Raw genomic sequence first — 16,709 nt, 5'->3', positions numbered from 1 at the left:
TGTTTTGCTCAGAGCTAGAAATGGGAAATCAGATTATGAGCCTTTTTTATATATTGTAAGCTTTACTCTTTAATTTCACTTGAGATCAAGTTAAAATGAGACTGAGCAAACACTGTTGGTTTTTTGTCATCTGTTAATACAGCTTGTAGGAATTGGGCTCATGTCACACCTTTACCTCTTGGCTGCTTTACCAAGAAATAGCTTCTGAATGTGCTGCTTCTTAGTTGACCAGCAGTGGCTAAGCAATGGCTAAAATTAAGTTTCTAGAACTGTGTAAAGGTCTGCTGAGCAGTAAGTGCAGCCTGTCTCTTAAATAAGGAAAGGTGGTGGTTGCCATTGAATAAAATTAATTTACCTAGAGTATACCACATATTAATGTTAATGTAATGCATTCCATTAAGTCTTCCTCATCCTCATCCTCAGCAAAGCAGTCTGTCTCAGTTCTGCATTTCCATAAGGCATGTGCTACACACTTCATTGCTCTCTTTGCAGCTCATAGTCTCAGCCAAGCTGCCTCTAATATCTGAACTTTCAGAGGCTTGCAGTATCATCCTTGTTTTATCCAAGTTAGTAATTGGTCTTCTGAAACTTAGTGGAGGAGAAATTTTCTGCAAGCTGGAATTTGTGTCATGTGGTGAAAAACTGGCAGAAGCAATGTTTTGTTCTTTTCCTTCCTTAGGAGGCTGTACTTTTATTACAGTCTTTTAAATTTGTATTTTAGAGTTAAAACACAGGGAAGAAAAGGCCCCTTTTGGAAAAATGTTTATATAGAATGTAGGTCTTAAATTCAATACATATAGAGGGCAAGATATTAATAAACATGCAATATTAACAATTTATACAGTAAAAATTAACAATGAGAAACTAAAATAAGGGAAGCCATGCTGCTCGACCACCCTTACGCTCCAAAGTCTAAAGTAAGCTACTGGATTTTGAGTAATCTTTCATCTGTAATCAATTTGCTTCACACATATAAAGCATGGAAAGCCTTCCAAGTGTGTTTCTCCTTCCCCCTGAAATTAGCCTGGGCTCCGTGTAAAAGCACATGCTGCTTCCTTCTTTCTAGTGCTTGCCATCCACTTTCTGAAACAACCCACACACCCTGCTCCTGAGTTGCTTCTTGCAACATCTGAATGTGGCACGTTGGGTTGTCAAGGGTTGCACAACCCAGAGTTTGAACACATGCCTTATTGTTCGGCTCGGACTCTAGGTTAACCCTCAGTGGTGCAGAGAGCTGGGTTTGCACATCACAACCAACAACATATAACTCATGCATGAACCAGAATGAAAGTCCACTTTGGTTCTCACATTTCCTTAATTTTTTGTAGGGGCTTGTGAAGTTTCCACTGATTTGCAATGCAATTGCATGCTACAGTAAGTAACTTAAGTACAAATTTGAGACCTACCAGTAGATTGTTACAATTTAAATCAACATATTGGGGTTAAAATTAATTTCCACAGCTTAATACTGAAGGTGTTCTATCACTGAACCACCTAAGTTATGCAGGGTATATCATTAAGACTTCTAGATTATTTTGCTGAATGTAACTGTTGATGCTATGAACCTGAGGCAGGGAATCTGTGTTCCTTCAGATGTTGCTGGGCTCCCACCCGTCCCAGCCAGCATAGCTGATGGTCAGGGATGATGGCAATTGTAGTCCAACAATATCTGCATGGACACAGTTTCCTCACCTCTGGTTTAGGTGAAAAGGAAATGAGAACATTTCATGAGGAAAGGGGCAGGAAGAATGAGCAGAACTGCACCAATATTTCATGTGTGTGTGCATGCGTGCATGTTCTAATTTCACTAAAACATTCTGTTTTTTAAGGCCTGTGGAAGATGCTGCAGAATTCCTGGAGCTAGTTCATAAAGGCCTGCAGTTAAGGGTCACACACCCAACACTTGTTCATGCTCATTCCTCACGTTCTCATCTTGTGCTAACCCTGACTATAACAACAAAGGCTGCCTTGGAGGATGACTTGGGTGAGTAGCTTGTTTATAAGACACTTCCAGGGTCACTAGGGAAGCCTCCACACTTGCTTTGTTTTTACTTCAGCATATTTAACCTCTAAAGCACATCTGAAATGTAATCAGACTGTGTTGTGCTGTAACTGAATTCTCAGTTGGTGCTCACTGCCACCATTTCCCATTGTTTAAATTCAGGCTGGAGAAAAACCCGAGAATCACTATTGAGGAATTCTGGGAGTAATGCGAGCACATGCCTTCCTGGCTTAAGCCTGGGGATTTCTCCTCACTCTTCTTGATTTGCTACTCCATCTACTTTAGTCAAAGATCTAAATGCCTTATGTCTGTAGGATGTAAAAAGAACACCATCATAAAAAACAGAATGATAAAATCTTACTATCAACTAGAAAACCCAATACATAACAAAAACTGCTTAAGCATAAACTAGCGAAATAATCCAGACTACACATGGAAAAGATGCATAAAGCACTGTGAAGATTTAAAAGGAAAATCTGTGTTTTCTTCTTTAAAAACTGTGCCCTGAAGGGCAGGTTTGCATGGAACCAGGGTCGTAACTGAGCGGGTCTTGCTTGCTTTCTCCCACCCCAGTTAATGTGACAGCCTACAGCAAGCAGAAATTAAGCAGGACCGATCCTGCTGACATTTATCTGGGTGAAGACAAGAGTAATGTAAGCCCCCCGCCCAAAAACAAGAAAAAAAACCAACCCCCCCCCCCCCCCCGCAATTGTGTCTGGTTTTATGAATGGTAGATACAGGTCACTGCTCTTCAGTTTCACTGCAAATTCAAAGAAATGGCCATGCAGGTTTGAACTGGGTGTAGGTGCTACTGGGCTGGTGTTTGAGGTGTCACCAACCCCTTCCTTTTCACCACACTCTCCAGGGTAGGATTGCCTTGTGCTGTTCTGCTAGCAGAACTGTCTCCAGTCAGAAGCAATCAACCCTACAAATGCCTTGACATTCTCCTGCACTAACTCAAACATCCCGTGTATCTTACTTCACTGTTGTGGATTTGGAAGTAAATGTTCCTCTTGGTTTTTCTTGCCATCATCCAGTTACTCCCTGGGCAGGTGACCATTCCAGTCCACAGGTGGTTAAAGAACGTTTATTCACCTCTCCCCACTCAAGGAACCATGACAAGCCCCTCAATCCTGCCAGAGCTTCTTCGCCAGCACAGGCGGTTAGTGAATCTGTGGAGAAGGTAAAGCAAATGAGAACAAAGCTTCAACTGGTAGATTTGGCAGGCAGCGAATGCGTTGGTAAGTCAAGGTTTCAATAAAACTGGTGAAAGTCTTATGAGATGAAGGAGTCAGTTTTATCTATTTAAGGACAGACTTACAAACAGAAATAGACAGATTCAATTGTAACTATTCTGTGCTATGGATCCTAAACCGTTATTAAAAGCAAGAGCAAGACCAAATGAATCTTTAGCTTAAAGATCTTCTTCAGTGGTATAGAAACTCAGGCTAATGGGCACAGAGAAGCACCCAGGTGCTGGTTCAGAATGGCCCGTCTCACATGAGTTGATGAAAAGGGCAGAGAGCGCTAGGTAACTCCAACATTGGTCACCACTGCTGACTCTCCTGGGGTTCTCGGAGGCTTCGGTACCACTGACCATCAGATTCTTCCAGACAGACTATCTGAGCTGGGAGACAGGTGTACTGCACTGCAGTGGTTCTGCTTCTACTGTCCGGCCAATTTCAGAAAGTGATGCTGGGGGATTATTTCTCTGTTCCTTGTCAGTGATGTTCTATTGTGTCCTCCGTGCTGTTTAACATCTACATGAAACATCTATAGGAGCAAGCAAAATCTCCAACAGAACTTTACAGTGGGAAGTCTCCTGTCCAGCCCATTACTTCGTCCGTTCTCCTTACCGTTCCCGTGTTTCTGTCCCCGTCCCCAGTTACTCAGCACCCCATGGCTGTTGAGAGGTTCAGTCCTCATCGCAAGTCTCAAGGTCCCCAAGCCCGCTGATGCCCCTTCTCTCTTTGGTGGGCGGTACTGTTTCCGTTACATGAGCACAGGCACGTGGAGGATGCGTTTGTTATGCCTCCATATGCCGTAAGCCATGCCTGGCCCCTGACCTGAACTCGCCGCGAGGAACAAGGGGAGAGGGCACCCTGCCGAAGGACAGGCACTCCAGTTTGCTTGCAGAGTACCCAGTTGGCTCTCCAGTTCCTCTGCTCAGTGCCCACCTGTGGACAGAATAAAGGTTTGTGCAGGCTGTTGGTAATGGGTCTTCCTTTTCAGTGTTAAACCACCTAGGAATGCCTGTAATTTAAGACTCTTTAAAATCCACAAATGGTTTAAATGCATCAAGTATTTGTCAAAATTGTCATAATTCAAGTATGGTTTCTTCAGCCTCCTTATGAAAAACAATACCAGGAGGGATCATGTAAATAATTTCCTGTTTTCTTTGCCACCCCCTGGCCAAGTGTTTTTCTTCCCTTTCAGAAACTTGATTATTTATTTCCTAACGGACAAGCTTCCTTACCAAGAAAAGCCACTCAGTCAGACGTAGCATTCCAGGAATAATGTTTTGAAAACTGAACCCATGTTATGAAAGAGACCTTTATCTTGCTGCCAAGTTCTTTCCCCTGGTCACTGTTATTTTTTTAAAGATCGCTTTTAAAGATACATATTTTATTTGTTGTGGGTGTTAAGCTTCCCCCCCAACCAATATGCAGTTGAGCAATAGTGCATATTTCCATTGTTTACTGAGGGCAAACTTTGGATGGTCTGTTCTTTTGAAAGACCAGATCTCCAGGTGGTACCACTTAGCATCTTTAATGAGCTGCAGTGATTAACATTAATTTGTCTTGGCCAGCATTTTACATAATAAATAAATTAACACTGCAATCCTAAGTATGTTGACTGAGAATCAAATCCAACTCTGTTCAGTGGGGTCACTCCCACATAAGTCTGCTTAGAGTTGCAAGCTAAATTCTGTTCTTGAATAGGAGTGCATGAATTTCAGAACAACTTCAACTAGACATAGTGAAATGTTTAAAAACATATTTATGGTGCAATCCTATTCCTATTTAGATATGGGAAAAAGTCCTACAACTCCCAACATTCCCCAGCCAGCCTTTTCATTTGCCCAGTATTTTAATTGGTAATTTGTTTTAGTGATGAGTCTATATTTTAATGGATGCTGGGCAATTGTTATTGTTACTGGGTTTTGGGGGTTTTTTTGGACTAATTGCTGTAAACTGTCCTGAGACTTTTAAGTATGGGATGGTATAGAAAAGTTTTAAACAAACAAACAAACAAACAAACAAACTGTAAGACTTTTTTTTCTGCCTGAACAGGCATATTACAGCTAACCCCAAAAGCAGTCTTTAACAAGCATTTTCTTGGAGCAAAGGTATACTGTTATCCTGATTCTTAAGTTGCTTTTTGCTGATAATATCTGTTTTTTCCAATGTTACTATTTCATTTGAATGCATTTTCAAAGTCGACACTGGTAGGTGAATCACATTAGAGTTGTATCAGTTGTCCGTGGGTTTCCTTCTTGTGGAAAACGCCCAACGTCGCCCTGTGTGTGCATTCAAATGAAATGAAATGGATGTGGTCAAGCTGCACATTCCGGACACTGCCCTGTCCCCACTGTGCTGGAGAGGTTATGGCAACACTGGAACTCTGTTCCATATGTGAGGTTCTCCGCAAGTTCAAACCTTCTGGGTTCAGTAGAGGAATTATATCTTATCTTACGCTGCCCGAGCACTCCAATCCACGGCAGACAATGTGCAAGGGAATTGACCACATGGTGAGGTAACCATGCTTTGTTCATAACTGCATGTTTGGAAGTTGTGTGACACTGGAAAGCACATTCTGAATGTCTGATACAGGGCTAGTTCACCAAAATATGGAAAATTGCTCTCTCAGAAAGATCACAGTAAAGTGTAAGATCACAGAGTCATCACAGTAAAGTGGTAAGAGGCACTGCAAAATCTGACCGATTTGTGGAAATCAGGTTTCCATTTATCACTTTCATACATAAAAGAACCCCACAAGTCACCCTGGGAGCACTGGATATAATAGTGGAGGGTGGAGGCTGATGTGGACTCAGCCAGATGTTCCATCTTACTGAGCATGAAACAGTGACAAACATGGAAACACGGCTTGTATTTGTTTGTATTTAATTATGCTGTCATATTCAAAGTATTTAAACGTTTTTAAAAACCTAATATGAGAAATAGTTCCTCTGTAGAAGAAACATTTTAAAGCTGTTCATTTTAGCCTATGTGTGTTCCATCCCTCTCTGTTTAGCCATCACTGCAAATACTGTGCCAAGTTTTCAACCTGGAAAAGGGACCTTGATTAGTTGTTTCTGGCACTCTTTTGGTGTATTTTCAATATATATCACTTCAAGTTTCAAAATATTTTTGGAATTTTCCTAAGGAGAAAAGGTTTTTTCACCTTTAACCCTAAGCTTATATTCAGTGCTAGATCTGTATTTTGTAACTCTTCTGTTGTACCAGCTGGATAATTGTGCAACATGCTAGAATGTGATATAAAAAGAGATTCTCCGTGTTCAGACTGTATGGAAGTTATAGCAAGAGTTGCATTGTCTCTATCAATTTTATGCAAAGCCAGAAAATAGTTTAAGACTACTTAAATTATCACATCCATAGATCACACCCTTTGCTTTGTTGCAAGAATAAAATGGAGAGAAAGAGGATATATAAGCTGGCTTGGTAACCTGCAAGAAAGAAAAAAGGTGAAATATAAATGATGTAATAATAATAATAAAAATTAAAGATAAACAGACAAAAAATGTTAGCTTAAGTGAATGTGCTATCTTCTTTCATACTGTATATTCAAGATATCGGACATGTTGAAGAAATTTTGCCCTTTCTCATTGATGGGCTTTCTTCCGCTGTGCTAGGTATGTCTGGCGTGACTGGATCAGTCCTGAGAGAGACATCCTTCATTAATCGCAGCTTGTCTGCTCTGGCAGATGTACTTGGAGCCATATCAGAGCAGCGGTCTCATGTTCCATATCGAAACAGCAAACTGACGCACTTACTCCAGGACTCCATCGGTGATTATAACTATAGTAACACTAAGCTGAACTTCCTACTTTTTAGCATTCTTCCATTTAAAAAAATACCTTTAAAAACATTCCTCTGTGTAGTATTTTCACATAGTTCTTAAAATCTACAATTAATATAGAACAGTGAAGGCAAGAAGCATAAGTGATTATACTGAGATGGCACTAGGTCAGAAATCCTCTGGTTGTAAAAAGAACATGTGCTTCTGTAATTTGTGCAGATAAGCACATGATAAGCATGATAAGCAAAACTTTTTGCAAGTAAATGAGTACACCATCACATCATTTTGTCATACCAGGAAAAGTTGCATCTGCTGAAGATCTACCTGCCTTGCAGCTGCTAAAGACACACAAGCCCCACCTGAACAACATGTGTGCACACCTTGTCTAGCTGTCTTTCTCTAGCTCAGTTTAATCATCATCATCCCTGATTTGGACATCTAGGAACATTAAACTACATAATACTGGACGGACAGGAAAGCAGTTCTCTTTTCCTTATGAAAACTTTGAGAATTAGCAACAGAGATGATTGTATGGATTGTGGGCAGTGGAATGAGTGGCACAGGGACTCCCCCTTCACCACCTTTCCAAGGGTCTGTGCAGATTCTGAAGGGAAGGCACTGAGGAACAAGCAATGAGAGGGCAGAAGGCGGATGTCCCGTTTCCCAGATCAACCATGAGAGCAGACATGTTATGGAGGTGGGGGCACTCAGGAAAGGAGGGAGAGCCATTGCTTTGCTGGCTCCCCGACTCCATGAGGAGGTGCTGGGAGAGACGAGCTACCCAGTTACAAGGATTGTGTCGGTCTCACTGGCTGTCTCTCCACCAGCAAGAGCTACCCTTAGGGTAGAGCCTGCAGTGTGAATGAAAGGGGAAGACGGGGAATATTCCAGTTTGGATTCAACTCTCTTGTACTCTTTACATGAGCAGAGGCTCTCCATCAGTTTGGTAGGGGGCTTTCGGAGTTGCATTGTCTTGTTGCCTGTGAAGTACCAATAAACTATAGAACTGGCTGGTATTTTTGGAGCCTGGGGCAAGAAAGGAAGTGTCAGGCTCATGATGGCACGCATTCAGAAGCATCGGTTCCTTTATTGCTTAATATGTTTAGAGCACAATTCTATGCAAGTTTAGCCAAGTGTGGAATGTTGAAAGTTGTAGGGCTTTTTTCTGGCTGAACATGTGTGGGGTTTCTGAAGGTGTGTTCTCCATGCTGATGCTGGGCAACCATGATGCTGTACTTCTATGTAGATGTGGAAGGCATTTAGGTACAGCCCACGGGGAAGTTCTCCAGTGTACCGCACTAAAGTGAATGGAGCTGTGCAGGAGCATAGGACTTGCGATGGTGAGCACTGGGAAGGGATATTATGAATTACTACAGGCAATGAAGTAGCCTGCAGACTCAAGCTCTGTCAAGTTTTTAAAAATGCGATTTTTCAGGAAAACAGAATCATGTTTTTAACCTGGAGTTGTAGTGTAGCTTTGCGTGTGTTCCTTGAAGTATTTATGCCTTCTTTTTAAACTGTGATTCCCTCACCTACTTTTGTGAAAGCAGTGCCTCTTAAAAACAGGCACGGAAACCTGCCGTTTTAGCTGGGCTCCCAGCTTCTACCACCAGGTCCTCAAGGTTTAATCTTAGCACTGTTTAGGCACACTCAAATGCTTTTTCTACCTTTTTAAAACATATGAACGTTTACATTTCAGTTATGTTCAAATCGGATTCAGGGGCCAGCTGACAAGGCCTACTGACCTCTGGGCAAGTCAGCTTCTCAGCATTTGCGATTTATTGAAACGTCATTGAAAATTTATGTCTTGTTCATTTTTCCTTAGGGGGCGATGCGAAGTTGCTACTGGTGTTGTGTGTCTCCCCCAGTCAAAAGTACATCACTGAGTCGCTGCAAACCTTGGGATTTGGGTCTCGTGCACAGCAAGTTCAGAGAGGGCAAGCCAAGAAAAGAAATCAACTAGTGCTGAGCAGATCCAAATAAGACAGAAGACTCCTGTGGATTAAAGCATTATTAATGAGTTCCTAAGACTGAAATGTATCATGTTATCATAAAAATGTAAACTGCCAGTTAAAATAACCCTCCCTCAATGCAGCACTGGCAAGCTATAAACATGCTAAATAATATCTCTGTTCCAAGAATAAGTGGGTGTATTAACAAAGGGAATACCATACAGGATGGTTTAGTACGGTAACTATTTATTTTAGGAAGAGAAATCAGATGATAAAAGAGACCAGTCTCTGAGAAGTAGCAAAACAAGAACACCCACAATTCAAACCTTGGTTATGTAATTTTATTAGTAAACAAGACTGAGGAACCAGATTGTACCAGTACAAAGTGCTGGCAGACTGTGTTTGAAGGTTGTATATTTCAGATATTGCGGTCATAGTACACAAACGCAGCGATTTTTTTATGGCTTAGTTTATGTATTTGTATACTGCCTTTCAATAAAGAGGTTCTCAGGGGGATTAACAAGAAAATAAAAAGCCAGTAACATGTTAAAAATAAAAAGACAGATCAGCAATTAAAAGTAATAGATTAGAACTATTACAGCTTAAAAGATGAGGGATTACTTTAAAAAGTAACCTAGATACCAGGCACTCTTTAAACAAGGAGTAGGCAGTCCTGAAATTCTTCTTCCTTTCTTTAAGCAAGTTTCTAGCCCTTAAACCTATTATACTATAACTATTACTCTTGAGTTAACATGCAGAGGACCAGACTATAGATAAGTCTGAACTACATGCAACATTTTTGATAAAGTCTCAGAATAAGGATTCTCCTAGGCAAGTAACCAAGTTTCAGAAGCCAACACAGCACTTTGTATCTTTTATGACAAACAAGCAGAATAAATTATGGAAAATCAGCCAGTATATGAAATAATGTTTGGATAATTTGTACACATTACAGTATTTTGGGGGGGTGTGGTGTGGGGGGGGAAGGGGGGAGAAAATGCTGAATTCTGGCCTGGGGATTTTTGTACAGAACAAAACACATGCAGTTTTTGGGCTATAGTCAATGATTCCCCAAGTGGAAGAGATCTTACTGGTGATACTACTGAGGGTGTACAAACTATTTATAAATGTTTGCTTGTAATATGCCTATTATTTAAGGATCAGCATTTACCAACATGGCAGAGCAATAAGACAAGTGAACCAACTGACTAGGAAAGTGGTGAACTCTCTGTCTATAGGGGTATTCAAACAAAAAATTGACAGTCTGAATACCTCTTAAGGATGCTTTAAACTAGATTCCTACATTGCATGTAGGGCTGGCCTCAGTGGCTGCATTCACACAACACAACCAGCAACCCTGCAAGGTTAGCATGGTTTGCAGGTTTTTTACTATGATCTACCTGACAGTCAGTCAAGCAATTGCTACTTTAGTGTGTTTTCTGTCCTCTTTTGCTCAGTCTTCCCACTGTTGGCATGTATCCTATTACCCACTGCACCTGAAATTCATTCCCAAGTTTCTGGTTATACTGGGTTATAAGAAAGTTCTGATTTCATGAAGTGCAGATGAAATTGGTTGTAGGATTGATTATGCTTTGATTAATTAATTTGCAGGAAAGGGAGAAAGCTTTCAGAAGTAGAGGGTTGGTGCAGGAATTTAAATCCCAGCTATCCACTCATAACCATCTTCCCTATGAAAGGCAATCTATACATGATATTCCTATGTATCCTAACTCTCCAAATGCTTTCTAAACCATTCAGAAAAATATCAATCATGCACTTATGCAAGTCTGTTCATCTGGAAGTGGCAGGATCTCACTCTGTAGAGTTTAGCTCTGTAAGTACTTAATGCCATTCTCACATTGCAAAGATGTGGGTTTGCAATACTTCTAAAACCAAAGTAAGGAATCTGTTATGTAATTAGAAGCCCTAACCCCCCCATCCCATCCCCGCAACCTTGGCAGTAGGCACATTATAGCAAACATTTAGCACGATATTGCTGGTAAGGAGCAGATAATGACAATTTAGCTTGAGAAGAGAGCTTCCAAACAGCAGCTCTAAAATGATTATTTTAATTTTGCTCACTAACTCACTATATTTCCTTATATTCCATTTCCTTAATTTGATTTCAGGATATAATGGCATCTTGGCTGCAGCCATTTGACTGTCCCTCCCAATACTCTGCCCTACACGGGTGTCCATGCCGTTTGTCTGCCTGCCTGCTTGTTTTCAGGGGAGGAGCACACCTGCACAGCCGCTCATGGTTGTCGTTGGCATGCATGCTGTGCACTGCTGCAACACACCCGAGCACTTTCCTTGTGCGGGTTCTTCATTGCTTAACATCACATTTAGAAGCTTACGCAGAGTCGCAAAAAACCTGACAACTGAACAGCACTAGTGCAAGAGAATGCTGCAATAGGCCTTGGCAATTACAGGTGGCCCATAAATACACGTAAATAAATTAATATATTCGAAAAGCATCAGGAGCTCTAACCAAATTTTATTTGGACTGAGGGGCAGAAAAAAAAAATCTAGGAACAGGAGAGGGGAAACCCCAAAGTCCTTAAACTGTCCTATTTTCACTTGTATTTATACTAGGGAAAAGGGGGTGAGGCTCCCACCAAAAATACTGAGCTTAGCTAGGAAAATCTTCCTGAATGCAGGTACCATGCAGGCGCAGAGCCCAAATGGGTGCATGCACAGGTGACCACTCAAAGAACACCAGCCACAGGTAAGCAACCTTACTTTCTCCTAAAGCTATAAACAAATATCACAACCACAAACAGGAATAAATCGTACAACTGCTGCAGTCATTTTCTGCATTCCCCTGAAACACTAGCAACACTGGATTATGCTGCAAAGTTGCCATATGTGGCTCTGACACACACCGCTCTGCAAAATGAGAATAGCAACACTGGGCTGCTTTGCAAGATTTGTGTAACCTACAACCTTGCCTCCTGCTATATGATATAATCATTATTAATCTTATCTGCATGCATCACTAGGGTAATTTTTGAAATGTTTCTTAACCCAGAAGAAAATTAACAAGACCAGAGCCAGAATGCCAACAAACATGGGTCTTTGCCGCTACTTTCTGTTTTTTGGTAGATATGTTGGCCTGGCTCAGGTACAATAAATTCCTGGATTTCTGTTATTTTCTTTTCACAAGAGAAGACCCCCCCCCCACCAAAAAAAAAGTATAACACATCCAGATAGTCAACAGGTTAACCACTGCTGTGGTTGTACTCACTGGCTAAAAACAGTACAGTAGAACATGGGTGCAGGCTAGCTTCTCACAAAATACACAGAATTGTGCCTGCATGTTTTGTTTTAGTTCTATGAGAGCTGGAGCCTTGCTTTCTTAAAAAAATAAATAAAATCTGGGAATCTAGAAGGTATGGCTTATCCCCAGCAGGTCTAATGGAGCTACTTCAGTGGTCATGCTGGTGTCTACCACCCTGCTTAATCTACAGTTTCTTTCTTCTGAGGCTTGCCCTTATGGTTGGAAACAGAGCAGAGAAGGATGGGGAAGGCCCAACACAGTGGCCACTGTTCCTCTTAGAATTGATGTCATAACTAGAATCTGGGTGAGGCTGCATTCCCTTGTCCCTGTGTGTGGATGTCCATGTGTCTCCCGCCCTCATCTCCCAGCTTGCAAAATAATCAGGCAGTTAAGAGTACCTAGTGGCACTGTAGCTTTCACCCACAATGGCACAATAAACTAATTCATTTTCGAAACCAAAAAACCCTGGGATGAACACCCCTAAGATGTCATTGGCACACATGTCAAGTGACACCCCTAAGATGTCATTGGCACACATGACATGGAACATGTCAAGTTCCAAGTGTCAAGATTTCACAGTCTTGGCAATGTGGGTCTGATACAAATGCAATTCCATTGCAACAACAACTACTATTACTACTACGTTTGAATACTTCCTTTCTTCCAAGGAACTTGCTAGACTTCTGTTGTGCTAACAAGAACCCAGGTTAGGTGGAGAGTGATTAGTCCAAGGTGAGTTTCACAACAGTGTATGAGTTGTTCCCATCTCCCTGGCCCAAGTCTGCCATCCAGTCACTCATGGCTAAAGGTAGAGCTTGTGAACGTGGGCTAAGAACGCAGTATGTTCCTGTTGCAGCATATTATGCAGCATAAAGCCATAGCACCATCTCAATAAGCAGGGTCAAGGAATATGTGCTTCCCTCCTACGCTCTTTCTGTCATCTTTGCAGCACATGAGAACGTTGACAAGGGTCTGCGGTCAACATGACAGCAGGAAAAGAGATCCAACCAATGCTAAAGATCAAGGGCAATTCAGTGGTATGCGGCGGGGCTTTCATAACATCTCATTTGTTTTATGTGCTGCTTTAATACTCTGTGGAGGCCCATGATTCACTCTCTGATTTTCTTCTGTGATCAGAACTGCCTCCAGTCTTGGGACAGAGGTCAGTGGTGGGTCACTGCGAGGAGACTTAAATTGCAGTTTGCCTACCCAGAAGGCTGGAGCTCAGCACACTCCAAGCCTCTTAACCTTCCCAAGCATAAATATTTACCCAGAAATTTTATAGCATGCTCCAATTGGAATTTCACCCTTCAACATCTACCAGCTGCTGCATGATGCAGGGAGCTGTATGCGGTATGGCCTCTGACCTTTAGAAATGTTTGAATTGCATTCACATGACTGTACGCTGCAGTGTTAGGAGTAAAATGGCTGCACACGTTGCCTTTACTCTAACAGGCAGATAAACGTGCAAGGAGGGAACTCTGTGGCCTCAAGGAACTGGCTGAGAGAAGCCACCACCACATAATTTGTGTGTAGTGCTGCTCCACAGGCCACTGTGCATGCATATCATTGGAGGGCGAAGAGGCAACAAATTCTTTTACGACAGAATGTGGGCGGGCACATGTCTTTACTTTGGAGACTATGTTTGTTAGTGGAGAAAAATCACTACCGAATAACACCTTTCTGTAATGGTTATTATGGGTTGGGCTGAATGCATTCCTTGTGTTTTCACTCCAGGGCCACTGTGTCGAGGCAGTTCTGTTTTGCAAAGCCTCCAGCACTTTGCCTGTCATCCCTTTTCTAGAGTGAAACGCCTGGAAAACAAAATGCAGTTTGCCTCGCTTGCTTCAAGCTTTGCAGCAGTCTCTGTCAGGATCCCTAATTCACACTCCGGGCTGCTGAAATGCCGGCTTTGCTCGAAACTGCTGGAAGAGACGCGAGACCACTCTATGCCACGTGGCCAGCTTAGCTGGCCTTGGGGTGGCTTTGATGTCTTGGTGTGAACATCTCAGCTAGGTGCAAGTGAGTGAGTGCTTGCCCCCTCGTGCTAGCAATCTCTTCCACCACGTAGGTGGTGTACCTATTTTTGTCCTGAGATGAAAGGCTTAAACTTTCTTCCCTAGATTATCACCTCCAGCATCTGTTCTGCTTCACTTGCTTCTTCTTATAACGAGGCGGGACTCGCCACAACGTCTGCCAGCATTCTGCTGGGGATTGTTGCTGAACAATATGCTTTAGGCAACACAAGTTGTCGCTGTGCCTCCACCTAGTCATACATTCATGGCTGTATTCTCATTTTGGGGCTCTCAATCACTTGCAAAAGGAAAACGGAGAAGATGGGGAAAAAAACACTGGTATCTCAAGATGTTCAACCCTCCAGTAACTTGTAGGAATAACAAGAGGACTTGAAAAGGTGCAGGCAATCCCTTTGAACTCATCACTGAGCAGGACCAGAGGGCAAACACCTGGCGGGGGCAAGGACACTTCACCAGGGTCAGAGATGCAGAGCGGACTGGCCCAGGCTGCATGAAGTGCAGTGGGAAGGGCCTAAATTGCAGATCATGGATGAGGATATTGATGGAAACTTAACTGGTGCACATTTGTTTCCAGAAGGACAGCAATGTCAGTCTGTCACAGCAAAAGCTAAACTCTTGTGACAAAACTGACAATGGACAGAGTCCATGAAAGCTTTTGCTATGATGTATTTGTTAGTCTCTTAAACTACCAATGATACTTTTGGTGCTTTCCCTCTACTTTCCTATCAATTAATGTCCGGATCTCATGAGATTTACTGGAGCTGATCAAAAGCAGGATTAGCACAGAATATGTAGCATTCTGAACAGGGAGTTGTTCTCCACAGAAAAGAAAGCAACCTCACACACCTGAACTAGGAGTTGTAGTTGGAGAGATGGAAAGATTAAGAGCCAATGTGATGTGGTGGTTGTGTTGAGGGTCCAAGAAACCTGAGTCCTAGTTCTCACCTGGCCATGACACATACTGGTGACTCTCAGCTCAATCTACCTCACAGGGTTGTTGTTGTGAAGCCATGTAAGCAATCCTGGGTTCCTAACAAGAGGGGGGGAAATGCAGGCTATAAATGCAGTGTAATCCTCATCATCATGTGCATTTGGTTCTCTGTGCATTCCATTCTCCCAAGAACTGCCATACCCAGAATCCCTTGTGGACAGCCAGATGAGAAGGACAAAGCATCATGACAACTGGGGACAATGATCCCAGGCATATCAGGAGTCAGTACTGCTGGTAGGATGTACAAGCCCAGAATATATCTGAATAAATGTATAATATGCACATAGAAACACAACATGATGTCATGTCTTGTTAGAAGTACAGATCAGCTGGAAAGGGAAGGAGGTTAAACCAAAAGGAGCAGAAGGTCACCACTCAATCTGCTCATGTTTTCAAAACAGTGCCTTTCTGATGTCTGGCCCAAGCAATACCCTAGTCATGACCAACCAAAGAGTTGCAAAATAGTCAGGAAGCTTTACAGAACTCCTCTCTAGGCTGGAAGTTTTGTTAAACACGACAAAGGGGCATGCATGCTCACACTAAGCCCAGGAATAATGATCAGGCACGGCAGGGGTCATGAGGAACTTCTTGCCCCACAGTCCTCTCATTGATACTGCGGGGGACAGAACAGGAGCCCTGAGAGCAGGTATGATGGCAACCAAAACTGGGCTGATGCAAGACATGTGTGGCAGGGAAGCCGGAATGGGGTGGAGGTGACTGGAGAGAGAGGGGGTTCAGCTGGGCCTCCTCCAGGGTAGATCCAGCAGAAGATGCAATCCACATGCAGTCAGGACACCATAACAGCTGCAAAAGGATGGTCAAGTTATGAGGCCAAGCCAAACGTTGCTAAGAAGCTGTTGTGTTTTGGAATCCATGCAAGATCAGCAGAGGTAAGCGTGAAAAAGCAGATTTAGTTCTGAGGATGTTGTTTTCATCGGGATCTGAATGCACACCGAGAGGCTTTTAACAAGGGTAAAAAGGGTTTACTTACTTACAAACAATCCATATGTGACTAGCACGAAGGAAAGATGTGGGCATCTTCATACAGGATATTCTGCTTCGTAGCTGGCTGGTTAGCTTAGAAGACGGAGGGAGAAAAGCACATGCTTCTACTCTCGCGGTGGGGGGGGGGCGAGAGGAAAGCTGTCACGTGACTTTTTTGCCTTTCCAGTGAGCTGGGAGGAGCAAAAGTCTAGAAGGGACCCGCTCAAGCAGAGAGGTAAGTCTCATTTTGTCTATGGCATTAACCCCTTCCCTCCCACTCGTCGTGGCAGGCCGACCCACGCAAAGTGACGCAGCCAGTGTTGAATATACCTAGCACGCATGCCGCTTTGCAGGCAGGCTTGCCCCCCAGGTTGGTGCGGTGTCCACAGGGGCCACCCACCCAGAGCAGGAATGCAGGCCGGTA

General features: G+C 42.8%; 1 protein-coding gene across 1 annotated transcript in view; it reads left to right on the top strand.

The window, feature by feature from the left end:
- KIF25 (kinesin family member 25) overlaps window positions 1-9,193 on the top strand; it is a 46,531-nt gene extending 37,338 nt beyond the window's left edge. The window contains exons 10-13 of the mRNA XM_044428372.1: window positions 1,830-1,984; window positions 3,040-3,243; window positions 6,876-7,031; window positions 8,868-9,193. Coding sequence (XP_044284307.1) covers window positions 1,830-1,984; window positions 3,040-3,243; window positions 6,876-7,031; window positions 8,868-9,025 — 673 coding nt within the window. The 3' untranslated portion in view covers window positions 9,026-9,193. The remainder of the gene's footprint in view (window positions 1-1,829; window positions 1,985-3,039; window positions 3,244-6,875; window positions 7,032-8,867) is intronic.
- Window positions 9,194-16,709: the final 7,516 nt, after the last annotated feature.

Source organism: Varanus komodoensis, unplaced genomic scaffold (genome assembly GCF_004798865.1).
Source record: "Varanus komodoensis strain SLA01 unplaced genomic scaffold, ASM479886v1 scaffold1, whole genome shotgun sequence".
NCBI classification, from domain to species: domain Eukaryota; kingdom Metazoa; phylum Chordata; class Lepidosauria; order Squamata; family Varanidae; genus Varanus; species Varanus komodoensis.
This window is presented reverse-complemented; position numbering and strand designations above follow the sequence as displayed.